The sequence below is a fragment of the Balaenoptera ricei genome, chromosome 3 (genome assembly GCF_028023285.1).
Source record: "Balaenoptera ricei isolate mBalRic1 chromosome 3, mBalRic1.hap2, whole genome shotgun sequence".
Classification (NCBI taxonomy): domain Eukaryota; kingdom Metazoa; phylum Chordata; class Mammalia; order Artiodactyla; family Balaenopteridae; genus Balaenoptera; species Balaenoptera ricei.
The window spans coordinates 120,260,508-120,284,320 of record NC_082641.1 but is presented as its reverse complement, the minus strand read 5'-3'; the positions used below and the strand labels follow the sequence as shown (position 1 = coordinate 120,284,320).

Below are 23,813 nucleotides of genomic sequence, written 5' to 3'. Positions count from 1 at the left end.
TCCTGAGTCTGCTCCCTAGATGACCTAGTAGAGGGCTTGTCTCTTTGTGTTCTCTTAAACACATGTAACACTGTGATATACATGTGCGGGGATGGGGGGTGGGGAAGAGGAACAGGTAGACTGAAAAATAAAATAAAATAACGAAGGGGGAGGGATGAGAAATCATCCCCAACGTCATCACCTCATTCTTCAACAGGAAAGAGAGAAGAGAATGTGTGTGAGGGGAAGCATGTTTTGGTGAGTGACTATTTCATGTAAATTTTTTAATTCTTGTGTTCCTCACCATCTATAGCCCCCAGAAAAGTACCTGCTCCTGTCACTCGGATCACTGATACTAACCCCAAAGGAACCCACTGGGCCTTCCGCTCCTCCTCCGTGGTAACTATGGTAACCCCCACGCCGCCGCCAAGGGAAGAGGCTGGAGTGAGAGGCGTCAGGAGACGCCTACTGGAGAAGTGACTTCTGGAAAGATAACTCAGTGAATGGGTCTGCTCCGCCTCTGCCTCCAAGCTCTTCAGAACCTGCAGAGCCACTGTGTGTTTGAGGGAGGGGAAATCACAGGCCCCAAGGCCACGAAAGAGACGGTGCTCCTTGGGTCTGAGAACTCAGGGAGGGGCACTCGGCATTTTCCCATCCATCCCTGGGCTTGTTCAAAGTCTCGGACAAAATCTTAGCGGAATAAGACTTCCTTTAAATTATACATTCCTTAACCTCTGATAGAAGACCAACGAGCTCCAATATCTTCATAAATGAAAACTGTAAAATTGGTAGGGAAGTGCTGTAAAAGTGGAAGAAAAATCTTGGCCATGGTCCCTCCTTCAAACTAGGGCCATTCCTCCCTCTGAATAACCCTGACTGAACCGAACATCTCTGTCACGCCCTAATCATATTCATTTTTAGAAAGCAGATGCACTTAATTGGGGGCTGAGGGGAGAGCCCACTTCGTTACACTTCAGCTATGTTTTTCCCACCTACAGGCAGGCATCTCTCAAGGCCATTTCACAACTGAGTAAAATCCACAAGTAAGAGGGTGATGTTGCCCAAAACCCCCTGCAGGTGGCGCAAGGGACTGCGGCCGAATGACTCAGCTCCAGGAAAAAAAAAAAAAAAAACAGGAAGAAAATCTTGAAAATCTTTTTGCTTTCATTGATTCCAATGAAAACATCTTGCCCACAGGTGGTCTCTAACACTCTACTGAAGGTCAATCTCGCTAGGGTTGTCTAGTGATTTAATCACAGGGCGGGGGACCCCAGAGAATCCACCTTTAATAAATGAATAAAATTCCCTTTTCAGTCTTTCAGTAACAGGTTAGAGTCAGCCAACTTTCAGCTATAGTCCCTCCAGGTCAGCTATAACAAATGGTGACCTCTGGGTTGAAGCAGTCCCGCTTTTTGACTTGCACAATGTGTAATATATATTTTTAAATTATTTGCCAGCATTTTTTTAAAGCCAGGAAATTTCATATGAAACTCTAACTTTTCAGTTTCTCTTGAAAAAAATGTAAAGGTCTAACGACAGAGGGCTCCTTTTCATACACAGCTAAAGTGGGCTAAGAAGAGGGTCCCCATGCCCACAGGGGCCTATTTGCAACCCCTGTCCTAGGCTCCAGTCCTGGACCTCCACAAACAATATAATTCCATGGTGTCCAAACACACCAGGTATCTACTCACACAAAAGAGGCGTGGTTTCTACCTTTGGATGATTTATGAACTAGCACAACACGATTAGATGTCAAAACACTAGAATGACAGCTCTGGGGTTGACCTCTCAGTCTTACTTCAGACACTTGTGAAGAACAAATGAGCTGGGCTCTAAGCTTATTCGCCCAGGATTCCCTGAAAATGGTGGACTTAGATTTTCTGAAGAAGGTGTTGTGTTTCCCAGACCTCCTGCCCTAAAATCCAAGAACAAGGCTTGCGAAATTCTCACCTTGGCAGCCCCAATCTGCTCCTTTCGAAATTTCTCCAAGGGAGTGATGAGCACTTCGCTGGCATTCTCAATCTGGAGAGGAAAAGCAGAGGGGTCGGGGAGGGGGACAGAGAAGCAGGGTCAGTAAAGAACTGCAGCAGTCCTGGCACAAAAGGCCTCCCCATGCTTCAGTATAAGATCTCAGTAAGCACAATGGTGCACGTGTCACCTCTTCCTTACACCTGAACCAACAGCATGCCAAATCGAAATCTAGTCATCAGTCCAAAACACGACATTCTTCCTGTGCATGAGTAAGAGAGATTCTTTAAAAATAAAAACGAGGACCTCTAAAAACGTAAGCAACCACATTGAAGGCAGAGCGGAACTGGTGGCAGAGTAGGGTCTAAATTTCAAGCTTCAGGTGACATCTTCTTGTTAAATGCTCATTCAGCCAAGTTATATTTAAGTAGATATATTTAAAGTAGGTCAACATTGAGTCTAGGTTAACCCTCCCCCCAAAAAAACCTCCACTTTTGGTGGTATGAAAACCACCCAAGCCTGATTCTGTGTAGCCCTACCAGTTCTGGACGGGGATCAGGATGCTTGTGCCTCCTGGCCACTGGCTGCTTTTCAACTTCATCTCACCGCGCTCACCCCCTCAGGTCCTGCCCTCAACTAAACGGTCACCCGAACGCACCTCAAATGGGCCAAACCTGCCCCACTTCTGAGCCTTTGCATTTGGCTGTTCCCGCAGATGCTTTGTCCCCAAATCCTTGTGTGCACAACTCATTACTTATTGTAATTCAGGTTTCAGCTTAAAGGTCACCTCTTTAGAGAGGTCTTCTCTGACCACCAATGCAATCCAAAGAAACTTCCCACTACCCCACCAAGTGTTTTCTTCAGAAGATGTAAGCCAGCTGAAGTTTTCTGGTTCAGCATTACAAGACATGCACATGCATGCACACACATGCACACACACGCGCACACACACACGCCACTCTCTCGTAAATGTTCACTTGTCCACCACCATCCCCAAAACACAGAAGAGTGCTGAAACAAAGGAGCACTCAAACGTTTTTCAATGACTAAATGAAAGAATGATTTCTTGATTGGCTGCCAACTGTGTGACCACAGGCAAAACATTTAACCTCTCTGGGCTCTAATTTCCTCATCTGCAAAATGAGTGGGGTGGATTGTTCCAGCTCTAAGATTCTATGGTCTTTTCTAAGACAGCACAATATTTTACAATCTTTCCTTTTAAGTCATTCATTGCGCACTCATCACTCAACTAATTATTTCAGGAATCTCGTCGCAACAAAGCATTATTTTTCTAAATCACATGCCTATCCATTGCAATGAAACCAACAGAGTAAATGCCAGAAGCCATAGATGGAGACAGCAAAGAACTAACTAGACAATGTGAGGGGTAGAAGGTGGCAGGTCTCCAAATTTATTGCCATTTGCCTTTTCTTCAATTTCGAGAGCGCTTATTTTAAAAGAGAGCATTTTAACTCTAGAGTGTTGCAATGTTATTTAACTTGCTTGATTTTTATTGTCATTTGATGTTGCTTTATTGGCTCACTTATTTCAGTCTTTTCCACAAATAAAGTGCAAGTCTCTGAAACTCACAATGGAGCTCTGAGCCACTAAGCCATTGGTTCTCAACATTAGCCGAAGGTTAGGCTCACTTGGGGAGCTTTTAAGATGCCCGATGTCCAGGCCACGCTCCAGACCAATAAATCAGAATCTCTGTACTTTGATTCAGGCATCGGTGTTTTTTAAACTCCCCAAGTTGTTCCAGTGGGCATCCATGGGGGAGAATCCAGCCCTAACTAGATGCTAAATATACAAAAGCCCTAACTTCCCACCTGGGAATCAGGACACCCAAGTCCTTGTCCCAGTCCTGCTACAGCACGCTATCAGCCTTCAGGAGACCTCACTTTTCTTAGCTGTCAAACGAGGGACTGCACACGGTGAGGAATAAGGTCTGTCTGGGTCTAAGAATCTATGACTATGTAATTTCCACTCAGTTCCAAGCACTGTGATGATATTCGAGGCACAGCAGTCTGTTCTCTGCCCTTCAAGAACTCATATTTCCTATGGGACACAGACACGTGCAGTGACTATCAGGACACAGTGTGGTACATGCAGAATCAGAGGCATGAACTAGACATTCAGAAAACACAAAGGATGGCCAAATATCCCGGGGAGTCAGGGAAGGCTTCCCAAAGAAGGTACAGCTTTGCTAAGCTAAGCTGAATTGATGATGAAGCCGTCACAGGGTGAGGAGGTAAGGAAGGGGCTTGCGATGGCCAGATATTCAGACGCAGACAGTAGAAACTCGATTCACTGACATTAATAATAAAATTGCAGAGGCAAGCTGGAAAGTATAATCCAGTCATTGTTCCCTTACCCCAGACCTTAGCAATCTGCAGGGTATTCATCGTGATTTGCTCACCATACCCTCCACCCCCAAATAATAACTCTGCCAAGAATCAGACTCAAAAGAATCACTTCCCTTTCTGAGGCACTAGCACGTGCACAAACACACAAGCCTTCCTCTGCCTCCACCCACTACCATCCCTGCTGCTGCCGCCGCCGCCACCCTCCTGATTCTGGTTCAAGCACCCAGCAGTGAGCAATCAAGGCAAACAGTGTCTCTCTTTGCAGAGCAGAAAGTGAGAGGTTTCTGCTCTGGTTGGAGTTTTAAAGAAATGCCAGCTTCTTTGGTATCACATGCACTTGGGGTTGAATCCAGGCTGTGCTACTTATTAACTGTGTGATCTTGGGAATGTTACTTAATAGCTGTAAACCTTGGTATCTTCATCTGGACAACGGTGATGATAAAGGTCCCACTTCAACAGAGTCATCATGAGGGTTAAAATAGAAAATGCACGGCTACATGTCTTGGTAGAGGCTGTGAACTGAATTGCATCCCCTCCAAAATTCATATATTGAAGCCCTAACCCCTGTTAAATTAAACAAGGAGGCCATTAGATTGAGGTGACTCTAATGCCTTAGCAGCCTACATAAGCAAACCAAAACCTCAAGGTTAAGAAACTGAAATCTAAGAAACTGAAACCAATCACAAACAACTAGACTTTCCCAAATAAGGCAACCGCTTAAGCTAGAGCCAATCAAATAATTTCCTTGCTTTGTTTCCACATCTGCTATATAAAAGTCTTTGCCCTACCTCCTGTTGATGGAGTGCTCCTAACCACTTCCGGGTTGGTTCTGCCCAATTTGAATCAATTTTTGTTTAAATAAACTTAAAAATTAAACATGCCTCAGTTTATCTTTTAACACCCCCAGTGTGATAGTATTGATATTTGGAGATGGAGCCTTTGGAGATAATTAGGTCATGAGGAGAGAATCCTCGTGATGGGATTAGTGACCTTGTAAGAGGAGAGTTTCCCCAACCCTTTCTCTGCCCTGCGAGAAAACAGCAAAGAGGTGTCTGTCTGCAAGCCAGGAAGAGGGCCCTCACCAGGAACCAAATCAGCCAGCAACTTGATTTTGGACTGCCCGGTCTCCACAACTGTGAAAAATAAATATTTGTTGTATAAACCACCCAGCCTATGGAACTTTGTTATGGCAACCTGAGCAGACTAACACAGTAGACTTAGTCCTGAAACCACTGGCTGTTAGTATGGGAAGAGAAGAAAAATCCTCATTGATGACTCCTCCCTGGGCCTCTGGAGCACTGCTGCCTAGAGACAAGCCCACCTGGCGACAAATCAGCATGTAGCTTCATTCCTGATGGCTTAGGAATAAGAGGGAGGCCCAAAAGAGCTTCCTGTGGATCCAAAATCCCTCATCTGTGCATGCTGAACCACATCAGAATAAAGCCTTGTACAGAAAATCTCTCTTAAAAACCTGGAGGTCAGTGTTTGATTCTTGAAGTTGCACACTGCCTCTCTTTGAAGAACTTCTTATAGTTCCCATCATTTACTAAGTACCCCTTGATTGGATGCCTACCAACATGGCAGGCACTGTGTTAGGTACCCTGGAATTAAAAGTGAAGGAGAGCTCTTGGATGGGTTTAATAAGGTGAGGAGGAGGGGAGCAGGGTGGGGCACCTTCATTCCCATTCTGCCAGTAAGGAATCTCAGGCTCCCAAAAGTTAAATAATTCAAAAGATCCACCTTAAGTCATATACTTTATATATACACCTTATAGTGAATCTTTAGGACAACAATGTGGTTCTACGTTATCCACGGTAACCCTTTAAATATTTACAAAAGGTTTCAAACCCAGCAAGGGTGAGAAGATGAGGCTTGCTCGTGAGCCCAGAGCACTCAAGTGGCAGAGCCTGGACTCAAACCCTGTTCTTCTGACAGCAAATCCTGTGTTCCCTCGATGTGACCACACTGTCCAGGACCAAGGGCAGCCTAGCCATACTCACCATCCGTATCCGTTCATCTTCAAGATTCCTGAGGACAGTGGCAAACTCCTGCAAAGACCTTGCTGAAAAAGAGAAAGGGGCCATGAGGTGGAAGTAGAGTGACAGGCCTTTGGGAACCCTTCCAGATACAGCTATTGTGTTATGGACTGAAATCCCTTGGCATATGCAGAGACCTAAAGACAACTCTTCCCAAGGCTCCCCTTATCTTTTCATCATTAACCATTAAGGATGACCCAGAAATGCAGGATAATCCACCGGGCACTCTAGCTAGGGAAGGGTTTCCTTCAAGGAAAAGACCTGCCTGTTCCTGAGAGAACCCAGGACTGATGGGATGTTGGCCAGCTCCCAGGCTCCAGGATGGACCAGGCAGAGTTCCTCTTTGGAGTTCAAGGATTTCCTGCCCAGGATTTGACCTCCTCAACCTTTGTTGTGGGGTTGCGTCAGAACCCAACCTTTTCTTTGCACCAGGGCTAAACAAACAACACTGCTGGCATTGGAAGCCACGTCTCTGGCTTTTCCTTGGGTTCCTCCTCTCTGAGTCCTCAAGCCCCTTATTATTGCAGCACAGCTGGCAGCACAGCAGTCAGATGTGGACAGTCTCTTTCGCTGGAATTATTCCAAAGGGAATAAGCATTGCATACAATAGCCCTAAGGATATTCGAGACATTCATGTAATGTTGGGAAAAACATCTGTATATTCAGGAGTTACAACAATGATACGTTTTCACAGCTCTCAGCTGTCTCCCAGTTCCCTCTGCTCATCCCCAGATCCTGGTTTTCTGGATGCTAACAGGGAATCCATAAGCATTTGGTGACTTAATTCAATGTAACTTGCTCAACTCTTGCTCACTTAATGGAGTCAACCAAGATGCCCAACAGAAGAATAAGGTGCAATGACTAGGCCCTGACAACGACACGTGTCTTGACACTGCAAATCCTCTGTGCTCAGTGTTGCCCACAGAAGATGGACAGGGGATGGTGAAGAGCGACACGGGGCAGCAAGCTAACAAATGGTAACCTCCGCTCTCAGCCTCTTGTTAAGGAAAATGCATGGGAGAGGTGGGGCGATGACCCAGACACGAAGCTCCTCTCCCCATCCAAAGGCAGCGACAGCTACATAGCTCTAGCCAACTGTTGCCAGGGCAGAATGAGGGGCCGGCTGCTCAGGCTCCCCAATTTTCAAAGAAGCTAGAAAACTGGAACTTTACATAAATTCAACTTATATGGTAATTCAATTTTAAAAAATGAGTGCCCAAGAAAACATGGCTGCATTAGGACCTCAGCCCATGAGCCATCACCTGCAACCTCTGATCTAACTCTTCTCCCATCTACTCGTGTTCTGCTTTTGCTCTAATTCTAAAGTACTGTGGTTGGGGGAAGAACATTGCAAAGCCAGCCAGAAGCAGAACGCTAACAGAGGGCGGAGATAGGAGCCCCACAGCAAACCTTCCCGCTTTCTCCTGCAGGCCGCAGGGTGAGAGCCACTGCAATCCCAGGACTCTGAGGAGAAGCCCTGGAGAGCCCCGGGCCCTGACCCTCACTCAACTCTGCCCGCTCCACTCTTAATACTGACTTCTTAATTTACAACACTTACATACTCCCTATTCCAGGGGAAAGACTCAGGGAGGACATTGAAAGCTGTGGTACACAGTGAACTTTTTAAACTCTTGCATGTGGTTATGACTTACCTATGCACATTTCATCATCTGTTTCTGCATCTCCTATGCACTGAAACTTAAATTCATTTAAGGAATCTGCAAATTTCCGCTTCGCAGAAGACAAATCTAGCAAAAAAAAAAAAAAAAAGAGTAAAAAATATGAATTACTGAAATAAACCTGCTTTCATTTTTCCTGCACTTTCTAGTCCTTTTACTAATACAGCAGCTAGCAAATCTGTTCCTGAGTCCACCTCAGAGCACAAAAGAATGTAAATTCAAAAGAGTGAATACTTGTTTATAACATGAAATAATTCAGAAGTTAATATTTTTGCTACATTTGCTTTAACAAGTCTGGTCCTCACTCTCTAATTCCTCAGGCTACACATCGAGTCCTGCCGCCTCCACCTGACACCAGTGGGGGTCAGTGAAGCTGCCCTCACATCAGACTCAACAAGACTCCCCACCCCAGCGCAACGCACCGGCACTGGGTAGGGAGCTGGCACAAAGGGCTTGGAACTTCACAGGAGCACCCGGACCTCCCCTTCCGACTCAAGGACGCGGGAGGCCCGAGTTCTCAGAACCCTCTGGGCTCCACTCAAAGCAGAGCAGCCGCCAACCTGACGAATCTCCACCTGAACCAGTTTCCTGGGTCACCTCGTTCCACCGCTGCCCCGAGAACAAAGCCCTGGCAATGTTCTGAGTTGGGGTAAAAACACACCCCACACATGGTATCTATAAAGAAACCTCTTGGAGGCCCTTGTCAAATTTAAAAAAATAAGCTTTCATTTAAGACAGTAATAAAAGCCAATGATCCTTCCTGAACCCTCAGCTTCTGTTAAGGGTATAAACCACCGAGGCACCTTTAAGTGGCCTGACAGACAAGACTGCTCGGCACAAACGTGCTTAACTTAATTCCACGTGCAGCCTTCCTGCAGATTAGGCTAATCATTCAAATTTCCCTCGGACATGTTTCCCTCATTGAAGGGGAAATGGCATTATGTTCAAATTCCCAGAGGACGGAAATATGAGGCATAACTGGCAACGAGGTCTGGCTTTAATAAGGTACTGGGGGGAGTGGAGGGCGGGGATTCTGGCTTCACAGATCAACAGAGCCTCTTGGAATATAAGCATCCATGATCCTCAGCCCTTCTCTTTAGCTCTTAGATTTGTCCCTCGAGGTTAGGGGTCACGTTTTTTCCATCTACTGGTTTGTTTGTTTCCTCTCCAGGTACCTGGCACTGCACCCTGCTCAGCACATGATGAATAATGTGCGTGTATGGAGGAGGGGGTTGGGGGACTGTACACAAATCCAGCTGCCGGTGTTGAGTTCACCGATCCCAGTGTTCATCCCAAGCAATGGTGCCAGTGGAAGAGCCAAGCAGGGCCGTCCTGCTGTTCTCAGGTCTGAGGCTCAGACCACTGTATGGATACCAGTGGCTCCTGCTCCGGGACCACCCCCCTCCCAACCTGAGCTCGGATGACGCGGGTCCCGAGCTAGCCATGGCTTGTGCAAGGCCCTCCGCTCGCTCGACACCAGAAGAGGAAGGCACTTGGAGTAGAGGAGAACACAGGAGCCAACGGCCAGCAGTCTCTGGTCTCTCCCTGGTTCGGTCAATTTAATGGAATGGTTCTTGGCCAGAAGTCCAAAGATGCTGACAGGAAAATCAGGCATCTCTTAAGACTGGCCAACCCAGGCTGAGGAGATCCCCGAGAACACACATCACTCCCTGGCAAGTCAAGAAAGAAACAGATGCATCTGAAAGTCAGAACACTGTGGGGAGGAAGGACAGGGGCGGCCACAGGCAGGCAGGAAGAAATCGAGGGAGAATAATCTTTCCCAGACAAAGACAAAGCCCTCCGAGAGGCCCCACGTGTGGGGTGCATGGAATGTGGGCAGGTGGTACTCAGTCTTGGCTTTGCCAGAATGTTCCCCTGATCAAAACTCACAGAGAAAGGCCTGAGCAAAGAGCAAGAACAGGACTGCTTCTCTATCCATTCAGCAACCCCCCTGTGCCTCCCCAATGGGGCAAGCAGGCCTCAAGTTGGACCATCTTCTCAACAAAGTGGAAAACGAGAGAAAAGTCAGCCAGGCTTGGGAAAGCTCCCAGCACACACCTGAAAAGCCGCGCTGCCAGGGGCAGCTGCCAGGCAGGATCAAGGAGTGGCTAATAATGCACGACGGGGCCTCTGTGGGGCCTTCCACAGGAGGCCCACTGAACCAGGAGCAGGCCTGTTAGCTTACAACCAGAAGGTAACCTGATTTCCCTGTGCAGTGGCACACAGCACACCCCGAGAAGCGCTGTAGGCCCCACAAAGCCGATAAAGAGGCCGGTGCCCTGGATGGGAGATTAGGTAACGAGTCCTGGTATGGAGTCAATACTGGGCTGTGGGCCCAGGAGGACAGCTGGGTAGAATGAGAAGCCCAGTTATTGGAATCTGAAAAAGGAACTCACCATGGGCTTGAACAACACACGCCAGACACAGCACTCTCTGGGTAAAGGTACAGTGCACACCTGCTGTTTCCTTGTTCAGCATCTACTCCCCGGCCTTAGGAACATCATCTCCAGCTTGCTCTGAAGAACCTCCCTTCTCCACTTGCGCTACATGGGGTCCTGGTTCTACACTGGTCAACCCCTTCCCCAGCCCCTTGCCCTCACCCCAACCTCCACTGGCCCCTGGGTTCGAGTTTCAGCTCCACCATTTACCAGCTATGTAACTAATCCTGGGTTAGTCATAAAGTCTCTGTCAACTCGCCTCACAGAAGTTGTCAGCCTCTGAGTGAGGAGACCTACCTAAGCTGCGGGGCTGTCAGGAGAGCCAGCGAGACACATGGGGTAAGCACCCTGTACGCTGTCAGCTTCAGTTCTAGGCAGGGCTGGGCTACTCTTCCTTAATACATAAGTCCTCCAGTAACAGGACCCAGGGAAGGGAAGCATGATTACCTGTACTGAGAGCTCAGAGAAGTTAAAGGACTGACATAAGAGCACACAACCTCTAAGAAGTGGATCTGCAACTCGACCAAGTCCTCTGAACTGAAGTCCTTGTGGGCACACCATGCTGCCTCACCCCGTTCAGATCAACTCCTCTCCATTACTTGGGACAACAGAGAGGACATCAAAAAGAGAACACCCAAAAGCCACTGCCTCTTGGCTACTGCCACCCAGTAAGAGTGCTGGCATCTTATGTAGGTGATCATGTTGGATATGCAGCTGCACAGAGACTTCTTTCTGGAGCCTTTCACTCCGATGCACACAGGAATCTCACATGCACATTCCAGTAAGAGGAGAGGAGAAGGCGGGGAGGCTGGCGCTGGGTGCATGCCAAGCTTCGTGGCCCCCTGCTCACATAACCCCACTGTTTCATGTTCAGGCAGTGCAAGACACAGCGAGGAGCCAAGCAGAGGCAATAATATTTACTTTGCAGAAACATCTGTTGCTAGAAAGGCAGAATGCTGGCCAGAGTGGAGAGAAGGCGTGACTGGCAGCCTCCAGGGAGGACAAGGATCTGCTTTACAGAGTAAGTAGGCTCTGCCGCTGAGTGAGGAGACCACGCGGGTAGGGATATGGAAGCAGCTGGAAGTCTGGGCCACGACGGGCTGCTTCTAAAGCTGCCTGCTCACTCAGGGATCAGAGAAAAGTGCCCTTCTCTTCCTGGAGATGCCATCCTCTGCCACAGCAGACACTAATTCTGCAGAGTTTAAGAGAGTAAGCCAAGCGTAAACCTTTCTTTCACCAAAACAGCTGGCTTATCCTAATTTTTTAAGTTAGAATATACCTTGATTTACACAAGCTTTACCAGTAATAGCACAAGTCAAGCCACTTCCTTTTTTTCCTTTGGTAAAACTTAACACACGTGCACAAACACACAGGCTCATGAACATGCACATAATGAAGGACTCAAGGTAACCTTACAATTATATGTATTTTCAGTGCATCTGACCTCCAAAGTTACCAAGATTGGATATAACTACCCTTAAAACGTTTTGCTATTCTGTCACATGTTCCTGGACTTAGAAACTGATTACAGTTAATAAAGACCAACTGCCGAAAGAAGCACTTGCAACAGGATTGGCCTCCTGGCTGCTTAAAACACAAGAACACCAAAGTCCCCAGGCCTTGTTAATCTCTCCCTTCTCTGAAAGCCAGTTACACTTACACTCTGTGCCCCATCATCCTGCATTTGGAATGCACTCTGGAACTATTCATGAGTGGTTTTGTATCACAATGCACAATGAGTGCCTAGGAAAGGGCTGAACAAGGTAGCCCTCAAAACCTGTTGCATCCATCTGATTGGCCACAGCAACACAACTTGGCTTGTCTGGAGTGTCTGAGATTCCCCAGATGAGAGGACCCACGATGAGAGCTGAGAGGTGGACGTGAGCCCGAGAGGTTGCAGCTTTTCCCCACAAGCCCCATTCCCAGGTAAAACTCAACACACTCAAAATGAAATTCTCTCTCCCCTCCTAGCGGCTCCCCAGAGAGCCAACCAAGGGCCCCTTCCTATGTCCCTCATTGGGCAAAGGGCACCATCATTCATCCTGCCACACAAGTCAGAGTCAGACACCCATGCGTTGCCCTTGACGGCAACGGTGTCCTTCCCAAGTCTGTCCATTTTGCCTCCTAAGTATCTTGGTTCTGCACACTCCATCACTACCAGCAACCCCTAAACCAAATACCCCCCATTGCCTGGATAACTGCAGCTGCCCGCCCCTCCCTGGTCTCCCCACACCACTTTTGTCTCTCCGGCAGTTCTCCACCCAATCGTGTCGGCTCCAGCAGTGAACCCTGTGACGGTTTCCCAGAGCTCTAAGAACAAAGACCAAAGTCCCTTCCAAGGCCTGAGAGGTCCTGCAGGGTCTGGGCCACCACCTTCCAGTGGGCTCTAGAAACCCTGGCCTCTGCCAGTTCCTGGAACAGGCCCGACTCCTGCCGGCAGCCCTCAGCTCAACAATTCCTTCCTCCAGGAAGCCTTCCCTGACTCATCTAATCAGACCAAACCCCACCCCAATTTCACTCCCAGAATCCTATGTACCTCTTCCTCACAGCAATTTTATATCGCTCAGATAATTATTTGATTAGTATCTCCCTGACCTATAAGTTCCATAAAGGTGAGGACTGTGTCCCTTCATGCTCACCACTGTATCCTCAGATCATGTATCCTCAGAACCTAGCACAGTGCCTGAGAGCAGGTGTCACAGAAAGAACAAAGGGAGAGAGGAAGTCAGGCACTCCACTAGTTCATCACACTCAAAGGTGAAATTCCCGATTTTATGCTTGATGAGTGAAAAGAAGCAGATTAGGTACATTAGGTGAAACTTTCCAACTTATGTAAGTCTGGCTGGAGCTTACATATGTAAGAATGTGCTTGCTGTTAACATACAACCACCTGCCCTGATGCTGTCCATTGAGGAAGATTCCCACGGAGCTGAAGAAAGATCTGGCAGCATGCATGTAAAGTAAAACCTTCTCTACACCAAGTGACCAGGGAAAATGAGCTACAAACACGCCAACTGTTGGTCACAGCTAGGTGTTCCCTTTCAGCCCCAGCACGTCCCCAAGCCTGGAGCTAAAACAGATGTAAGAAGCATTCCCAGTTGACTCTTCTCTCTCTCCCCGTATCTGGGCAAGCTGAGAACACATCCTACCGAAACCTGTGCCTGGAGAGAGGCATTTCCCCAGGTCTGCAGGTGGCATTTTAAACTGAGTAACTGTAAGAAAAACAAGCGACGTCCCCTTGTTAAACGCCTGAACCCTATATTATATAAGCAAAAAGAAACAGACCATGTCCAAATCTTACAATACTAACATTTGTCTAGTTTCTGTGATGTGCAGTCTTGCCTGTGGCCTCTAGATGGCGAGCAGCTGTATCAGAGAAGGTGTGCCAAGACTCAAGGATAAACAACAGGGCCAACCTTCAACCTGTCCCACTGATGAAGACACCAACCGGAGAAGCAAATGTCCAGTGGACATTTGTCAATCAGCAATGGAGGGAGGGGCCCTGGCCTCCATCGGGGAAGAAGTGTCCTAATACATTCCAAGAAGCTGTGTTGATCTTATCCATTCAAGCCTGAGACATGGAGGAAAAGGGCTGGAGAGATGAAGTCACCACCGAAGTGTCTCTCACATTCTTTCAAATCTGGCTGGAGAAGACTCGGAAAACCTCTCATCTCTCCAAAGGGTGATATGCCCACCAACCACAACAGCCACGGCACGACATATAATGTGCATTCTGATTACACATCTGCGTGCTTTCCCTAAGGCCATTTCCCCTAGAACTTCATTTCCTAAATGAGGCCATAGCCAGCACTGACTCCGGAGAATCTGTTTTTTCAACCAGAGCACTGAGGGTAATTAAATTTTCAGAGTTGATTTTTAAAATGAAATCAAATAGAGAACAAAGAAAGGTTGTGTCATCCTTTTCCAGATGAGGTTTCTGATTCTATTTGCATGAAAACATCCTTCAAGAATAATATGGGAGACCAAACCCACCTTAGTTTATTGGATATTTACTGTGTAACATGTACGCATTAAGCAATTTAAATCATTTTGTCCCTACAACCATCGTACTGAGCACGTATTATTACTCCCATTTTGCAGACCGGTAAACAGACTCAAAGAGGTTAAACAACCTGTCACAGCCACACAGTTAATAACTGGTAGTTTAAGAAACCTGGTCTCTCTGATCCCCCAACTCTTAACTATTATACCATATTGTCTAATTTACTCAAATATTTGAGAATCTAATATCAGTGTGCTCAAAGGAATAAAAAGATGACTCGTACACATTCCATATCCTGGAGGAGAATACAATTTAGAAGGGTCAATCTGTGTATACAAACATAAATTAAAGCAGTGCATGCTAAGGCAATCTGAGAGTTAAAAGAAAAAAAAGTAGCCACAGAAGTGTAAGAGGGATACTATTTCAGCTGGGGCCACTGAAGGAGGCTTCCCAGGAAAAAAAAAGAATAGAAAGTGGCATTTGAAGTGCACCTTAAAAGTTCAGTAGTATTTGGTTATCTAGAAATGGGAGGAGGTGCAGGGCAGGGAGGCAGGGATGGGAAGGTATTCTAGAAGCAGGAATGGGAAGCAAAGAGATGCAAAAGGAGAGGACCTACCCAGAAATAGCAGGAAGCCCAGCTTGATGGATAGGAGATAAGACTGGGAAGAGAAGTTAAAAGGAATTGAATGCCAAGCTAATGAATTTGAACTTCATCCCCAAGGAAATGGAAACCAGATTTTTATACAGAAGAGAGACTAGATCAACTTAAACACTGATTAAGCCTTTCACTAAGGAGCTAGCCCAGAACTTAGTTTGGGAACTTCTACTCTGACTTTCCATCCCACTTCACCCAAGAACACACAACCACAGTCAAGGGGCTTTCTCCCTGTGGGATGACACCTCTCAACCTGGACAATGGTGCCCACCACTCAGCCTGGAGATAAGGAGAGCATGAGGGATCCAAAGAAACTCTGCTCCCTACTAAAAACTCCAAGTTCAGGTCCAGTTATGAGTGATCAATAGCATCATCACTGTATATACATAATTACAGCTGACCCTTGAACAACACTGGGGTCAATCACATATAACTTATAGTTGGCCCTCCGTATTCACAGTTCTTCCACATCTGCAGATTCAACCAACCACAGACCATGTAGTACTGTAGTATTTACAACGGAAAAATATCCACATATAAGTGGACCCACCCAGCTCAAACCCACGTTGTTTAAGGGTCAACTGTATATACAAATGATGTATACAAAGACATTTGTATTTCCCAAGTGCTATATTAGCTTTTCCTCATAAGAATATTGAGAGTTTAAGTGATTACATTTGATCTTTTATAGATAAGGAAATCAAGGACTAGCTGAATGACAGTGCATGTCACATAGTAGGTGCTTAATGAACATTTGCTAATCAATGATCATTATGTTAAGTGAGTCAGCATCAGACCTACAATGTATAAAAATTAATAAAAATTAATAAAATCTAATTAAAATAGTGTCAGGAGGCCAGAAGGGCAAGCTCTCATGCCCTACAAAGTTAGTGCTCAGGAGGAAAAAGAAAGACTTCCTCTTCTTGCCTGGCAAGAAGTTAGCCAATGAGAGACTGTCACAAGTTAGCCAATGAAAAGCCACTATGCTTTGAACTCTCAATTCCTCCAATGGATTCTTTGTTTACTATAGCCCTCCCAGCTTCCTTCTCCCCTCTTTGAAAGGGTTCTCCTCTCCTTGCTGGGCAGGGACTCGCATGTGGCTCACCATGATTGTAGATCCCAAAGGGAAAATCTTTGTTGATTCCAAATAAACCCACTTTGTACTAGAGAAATAACTGGCAGTCTACTTGTTTGAGGTCAAGATTTTGGTGGCCCGAATGGGGATCCAGAGAAGGCCCCCAATGACTCCAAGGTTGGTGAGCAAACAGGTGTGACACCCACTTCAAGCCCATTATTGCTCACTGCTTTTCTCACCAACCCTGGGGTTTGAGGGTAAGTTTTTCTCCCTCTCTCCAAATCCAAGCTTCTGCCCTCTTTGCGTTTTGAACCTCTGCAGATCTTATTTGGGATCTATTTTTAAGACTTTGTCCTTTCTGGTTAAGGCATTGTTCTATATTCAAGCACTCACCTGGCACTTCAGCCTGATTTTTGAAGTCAGGCTGTTCCAATTCAAACTGTGCTAGCCTTCAGTCCATTCCTTTTGGAATAGGGGCTGTTTCATTGGAACTGTGCCACTTCAGACTTTGGCCTGATTCCTTTTGAAGTAGGTGCTGGGGCTGTTCTACTGGAACTGTGCTGTTAAGCCTTTGGCCTAACTCCTTGGGGACTGAACTGCTCCAGTGGAACTGTGCTGTTATATCTTTGGCCTGACTCCTTCAGAATTAGGCTGTGTCATTAGAGCTATGCTGTGCGGCCTTCAGCCCAACTCTTTCAGGACCAGATTGTTCCCTTAGCACTGGCTGGTATTCGGCCTGCAGGCTGTTTGAGCTGTTTAGGCTGTTTGAAAATTACTCTCTGCTCAAGAGAAAAACCTCTGAGAGATGGGAGCCCAGTTACGTGACTATTTTGAGGGCACTCCCCACATCGGGATTCCAGCCAATTTTGTTTAAATACCACAATCCTTCCTCAGGCGCATTTCTAACTAAATGGACCTACCTAACCAAAGGCAATTTAGACTATCAAAGCCATTATGGGGAACTTTTGAAATCCCCAAACTTTTCTTAAAACCGAATTGGACAACCACAGCTCAAAAATTTCCAAAACTGAATGAAATACCTATTTTGATTGGTATTTTGAGGCTTCTAAACATTATCAGAAGCCTAAAATTGCCTTTCTGCAAAATAAGATCTTAAGATTAACTGAGACAAACAAATGATTAAAGAAAGATAAAGTGGCTTCTGAAGCCTCCAGCTCCTCTTCCCGGGTTCCTCTGTCCCAGGCTCTGCCTCTGGTGCCATCTTCTTCCTTTCCTTCTATGCCACCTACACCTCTATACCCTCAATTCCCCCATATTAATAAGTCTCTGGTCAAACTTCCCTTTACCACTGCCTGTTCCTCTAAACCTATCAGAACCTGATCCTCTAATTAAGTTTTCTGAGGATCCAGAGGCCAAACACTTAATTTCTTATATTCCCTGGACTAAAGTTGAACTGCAAACCACAGTCAAAGATTTTCCCAAAGTAACCAAAAATTCTCACAGATTTGCTGGGGAATTTAATATAGCCACTCAAATTTATCAACCTTATTGCTCTGACTTATATCTGCTAGTCATATGCTTGTAGGTGAAGGCCAGGCCCAGCATTGGATCAAAACTGCTAATAGGGAAAATCCTGAAGGTCCCTAGAATTACAACTGGGAGGCCAGCCCACTGACTTACTGTATTAACAGACTCAGGCAATCACTAGGCAACTTCATCAGGGAATTCCTAGTGCTTTTCCAAAGTCTGTTGATCAAAACAAAATTCAGGCATTCAAACAAAAATCTGATGAACCTGTTCATAAGTATTACAACTAACTTCAGATTATTTTTAAAAGAAATTCTGGTCTTCCTTCAGATACTGATTCCATCCACACAGCTCTTAACTCTATGTTTATTAATGGGTTAAACTGGGACCTTTCCCTTCTAGTAAAAAGGACCAGGATGGAATAGGAAACTATGTCCACTCCAGATTTAGTTAATCTGGCAAACCAGCTCTCTCACACTGTGGCTGAGTCACCTAAAAGGAAGACTGCTATAATTCTTAATCTTCAACTACAGCAAATGAAGGCCCCAAAATGAAACCAAAACCCTCCTAGTTTCTGCTATTACTGTAAAGAGCCAAGACATTGGAAAAGAGATTACTACAAATTTAAGCACTTCAGGTACCTTCAGCTCTCAAACCAGCCTTTCTAACGTCCTCCCAATTCTCAATGGCGGGGCTGCAACGAACTATAGAGGCTCTTCCCAACCCTCCTTCTTAATCGGCTAGGAGAAATACTTCTCCAGATTATGGATGAATCTCTTCCAGTCCTGACATTGGAGCTACACTCTCGGTGCTCAACCCCACTATGACAAAACAGCCCTAGCCTCAGGATACTAAATGAGTTCAAATAGTGAGGATCTCTAACGAACCTCAAAAGGTTCCTGTCTCTGAACCTACACTCTTTTGTGTAGGCTCTTTGAGCGATAACACCCTTTTCTCTGTAGTTCCTCTGCCCCATCCATTTATTAGGCTTAGATTTCTTAGAAAAGTATCATGATGAAATTTCTTTCTCCTAAAGGGGAAAATAACTCTAGAAGTTGACAGTAGTCATCAAAGCAGCTAACCAGGTGAATTAAATGACCCTCTCACATCTTATATTTGCTCCATTTCTGATGATACTAGGGCTGATTCTGGAAACACTGATCATTTGTCCCTATTGAATCAGCTACCAACCTTCTTAGGGGCAAAATCTCCAACTGATATTGACAAAATTCATAGCGCATCTCGCATCAAGATTCAAATAGATCCCTCAAAACCTCTCCCCAGAATTAATCAATACCCTATGAGAAGCCCTTCAAGGTACAAAGCCCATAATAGAATATTACAAGTCTCAAGGCCTCATTATCCCTTGCACTAGGCACTATTTCCTGTAATACTCTTATTTTTATGGTAAGATCTAAGGGCCGAGGGTAGAGGTTTGTCCAGGACCTCTGAGCAAGAAACAACATTATCCCTCGACACCTTGCTGTTCTTAACCCTCATATATTACTAACATCCATTCCCACGGAAGCAAATTCTTTACTGTAATTGATGAATGCAGGGCATTATTTAGTATTCCAGTTGAAGTTAGCCAGCACCTCTTTGCCTTCACTTGGGAAGAAAACACAATTCACCTGAACAGTAATGCCTCATAAATTTATTTCTCACAAATCCTGAAGGCTGATTTGGATGACAAAAAGTTCTCTGGAAGTTCTACTTTGTTGCTATACGTTGATGATTTACTTCTTTGTTCTTCTTCTCAAGCCTCCTCACTGGAAGATAACATACACTTGCTAAAGCTTTTAGCCTTAAAGGGACATAAGGTCACCAAGAAAAAACTGCAGTTTGCCAAAACCCAGGTTCAATATTTAAGGTATCTGATATCAGAACAAAGGCTACACCTAGATCCAGATAGGCTTCATGGTGTCTTAAGTTTCCCAAAACCCAAAACTAAGCAACCAACTGTGAGGTTTTCTCAGGCTAGTTGGTTATTACTGAAACTGGATTCCAAATTTCTCTCTTATGGCCAAACTTCTGTGTGTTTTACAGAAGAACAACCACCCTGACCTAATTTTATGGGAAGAACCAGACAACACAGCCTTTTAAAGCCTTAAAGGAGAATTTAGTGAACCCACTTGCCTTTGGGCATCCCATTTATCAGATTCCCTTTTTCCTTTTTGTATAGGGAAATGAACGGAAGGGAACATCCTTGGGGTACTCACCCAAAAACATGGGGACCACCATCGACCAGATAGCATTACAGCGAGCAACTGGGCGCTATGGCACAGGGAAAACCCTCTTGCCTTAGAGCCATTACTGTCATTGCCCTTTCGGTTAAGGCCAACAAGAAAATCATTGTGGGATCCCCTTTAACCATTTTTGTACCTCATGCAGTAGAAGCCCTCCTGAATTTTCATCACACTCAACATTTCTGTCAGCCACCTCACCTCCTATGAAGTCCTTGTGTTAACTGCTCCTCACTTATTACATTATAATACACTTCACCTAGCTACTCTTCTCCCCTATGTCACCGAAAAAGTCCCTCACAACTGCTCAATGCTGATAGATCACCTCCTGACTCTTTGTGATGACCTGTAGTAAATTCCTTTGTGTAAGGTTAACTTCTCATGGTTCACTGATGCTTCTTATTTAAAAGATGACAATGCAAACGTTGTGCTGGGTGTGCTATTTCAACTCCTTTTGATATTGTTGAGGCAACATCTTTACCTATGGCTACCTCAGCCCAACAGGCTGAATTATACGCTCTTACACAGGCCAATACGTTCGGCAAGGGCAAAACTGCCAGTATTTATACTGATAGTAGATACGCTTTCAGAATAGCTCATGATTTTGGAATGCTGTGGAAGCAACATGGCTTCCTTACTTCCAGGAGAGATAAAATTTTAAATGGCCCCTATGTTCAGGAATTATCAGTTGTGATACTTTAACCCACCACTTTAGTTATTATTAAGATTCTAGGGCATTCTAAACTTGATTCTCTGGAAGCTATGGGAAATCACCTGCTGACATTTCTGCAAGGAATGCTGCCCTTAAAGAAACCAAGAGTAGCCAAACCTCTGTCATAGTCCAAATAAATTGTTCCCCAAATGGTAACTTAGAAAAGCTGGCTAGAGAAGCCTAACAACTGGCCTCAAAAAAGGAAAAACAAGGTTGAAAATTAAACAATCGTTGGTTTGATAAAAAGAGAAAGCACTGGTTCATCCCAAATAACAACCAGTCCTACTGGAGACTCTAAAATTCCCACTCCTCACCACTGCACATCCATTCAGCCATTGGTCTACTGACAAAATGATAGCATTTGTGAATCAATATTGGTGGGAAACATTAACAAGACTGCAAAAAGTGCCTACCTCATTTGTCCTACTTGTCCAAAGTACAACCTAGGGAAGCCTGGGTACTGTTCTTCGACATTTTAAACTGCCTAATAGATCATTCAAGTCTGGCAAATAGATTTCATACAGCTTCCTCCCTCCTGTTGATATAAATATATTTTAGTCATTGTATGTTTTCATACTGGACTGAATGAAGCCTCCCCTTGCAGACAGGCTACTGCCTCTTCTGCAGCTAAAGTTCTTTTGGAAAAGATTGTCCCTACCTGGGGAACTCCTCTCAACCTTCATAATGATCATGGAACCCACTTTACTGATCAAGTACTTCAACAAGTCTGCACTGTTTGGCTGGTTTTATAACACTTTCACTGAGCTTATCACCCCAATTCTCTGTTTTAGTCGAATGCACTAATGGCATTATTAACACTCAACTGGAAAAATTTGTAGAGGCCCTCCAAATACCTTTGCAAAAAGCATTGCCGTTGACCTTTCTAAATCTGGGATCCACCCTTTCTGAAACTCAAACTTTCACCCTTTGAGACAGTCGCAAGATGCCCAATGCACTTGGCTCATGTTTCTTTTAACTCACAAATGGTAAAAGGAGAGCTACTCCAATATTGCAAAGACCTAATTGCTTCTATTAAAAATAACCATTTTTGGATAACTAATAAGAACCTGCTGTATAAAAAAATAAATTAAATAAAATTCAAAAATTCAAAAAAAAAAATCTGTTTTGGTAGAGCAGTCTTTTCACAGTGCACTCTCAGGAGGTGAATACCTTAAGTATCACGCCTTGCAACCTGGATGTTTCATTTACTGGCAAAGACACCTCCAGAAAGACTCTCTTCACTTCACTGGAAAGGCCCCTATCAGGTACTACTAACTAACCTTTGTGCAGCCGAAATCCAGGGAACAGACTCTTGTATTTACATAACACACTTAAAGAAAGCAGCAAACCAAACTGGATCTGCACATCATCTGGTGACCTGAATGTAAAAATTCCCCGGAACTGAAGCAGACAATATCTGATGAGACAGCTTTTCCAAGATATCTGGACCAGGACTGCAGAAAGTTTGTCTGCCAAACCTTTGATGATGACACAATATTTCAGATGGTATCCAATGACTATGATCTTCATAACATATGGACTTTAGATAAAAGTGCCTGAGAGTTCCCCCTCCTACCCCTCCTTACTACTTGGATGTGACCTCAGTAGGTTTCTGTGCACTTTCCCTCCGATGTGGAACACTACACTCAGAAAAGGTCCTTCCTTACATTGAGGGACAAAAAGCTGCTAAAACCAGAAAACCTAACTCTTGACCAGTGATGCTTTCAGAGAAGGATCTTGATCAAAAGGGGGAAATGAAAAAATTTATAAACAAAAACCTCAATTAAAATAGAGTTGGGAGGCCAGAAGGGGGAGCTCTCACACCCTACAGTGATAGCAGAGCCCAAAAGGAAGTAGAAAGACTTCCTCTTCTTGTTGGTGAGAGCTCATCCTATGAGACACTGTCAAAACTCAGCCTATGAAAAGCCACTATATTTTAATCACTCAATTCCTCCAAATGGACTCTTTGTTTACTATAGCCCTTCCAACTTCCTTTTCCCCTCTTTAAAAGAGTTCACCTCTCCTTGCTGGGCAGGGGCTCACATGTGGCTCACCATGGTTGCAGAACCCAAATTGCAATTCTTTGTTGATCCTGAATAAACCCATTTTTGCTGGAAAAATAACTGGCAGTCTATTTGTTTTAGGTCAACAGATGAAAACTCAACCTCTAAAGACTCCAGCCTTAAATGTGAATTGCTCAGCCCTGACACAAAGCAGACTCCAGCCCTAAATGTGAATTGCTCAGCCCTGACACAAAGCAGAACAAGGACACAGAACACTGAGGTACAGGATTCAGAACAATTACATTTACATAATGCCCCGAGACCTTATAAGACAGCAGATCAGCACAGGAAAAACTCCCTGAAGGAAAAGAGTGATGGTTTGCTTAGTTAAAACAAAGAAATCCATTTTGAGAGGGACTAATCAAGTGAAAGGAATAAAAAAGGGTATTTCCAGGCCATTCAAGTACAAATATGCGCGCGGGTGCGCGCACACACACACACATGCACAGAGCAAAGTCAAGGGCAATTCAGAAGAGTGTGAAGTGCATGGATGCCATGAACAGGGGTTCAAACCCTGGATCTGCCAATTACTAGATGTCTGACTTTGGGCAAATTACTCAACCTTCCCAAACGTTCAGATAACTATGTGGATAATATGTACCTCACAGGGTTGTCGTGGGAAGGAAGGAAGGAAGGAAGGAAGGGAAGGAGGAAGGGAGGGAGGGAGGAAGGAGAGACAGAGGGGAGAGAGAGAGAGAAAGAAAGAGAGAGAGAGAAGGAAGGAAGGAAGGGAGAAAGAAAGAGAGAAAGAGAAAATATATTATGAAAGAGCAAAGCACAGGGAAGCCCTCAGATGCTGGTAGCTTAGATGCTCACAGCACAGGCTGAGTGGAAGTTTACTTGCAGGTTAGAGATAATAGAATCGACAAAAGGAGAATCTTAATTAGAATAAGAGTTAAGAAATTTTTGCCTCACTGATTCACCAAACTAATCAAAGAACCTCATTCTAGTGAACTATGAAAAACACATTTGAGTCCTTAATGGTTTTCCTCATATGCTTAGAAAACCCTAATGCATCTACAAATTAAAAGTTTCCTTTCACACATTGCAGATGAAAGCAAAGGCAAAAATCCTGGACTAAATAACACTGTTTTTTAACTGACCTATA

The 23,813-nt window shown here is 45.0% G+C and overlaps 1 protein-coding gene across 6 annotated transcripts in view; it reads right to left on the bottom strand.

Moving 5' to 3' along the window:
• Positions 1-23,813, bottom strand: part of ARHGAP26 (Rho GTPase activating protein 26) — a 472,664-nt gene that overhangs the window by 347,279 nt on the left and 101,572 nt on the right. For 5 of the 6 annotated variants that reach the window (XM_059917368.1, XM_059917369.1, XM_059917371.1 and 2 more), the window contains exons 2-4: positions 8,002-8,097; positions 6,314-6,375; positions 1,930-2,001 (exon numbers count right to left, since the gene is read on the bottom strand). In XM_059917368.1, the coding sequence (XP_059773351.1) occupies positions 1,930-2,001; positions 6,314-6,375; positions 8,002-8,097 (230 nt within the window). The remainder of the gene's footprint in view (positions 1-1,929; positions 2,002-6,313; positions 6,376-8,001; positions 8,098-23,813) is intronic. The other variant, XM_059917374.1, reaches the window with a different exon arrangement.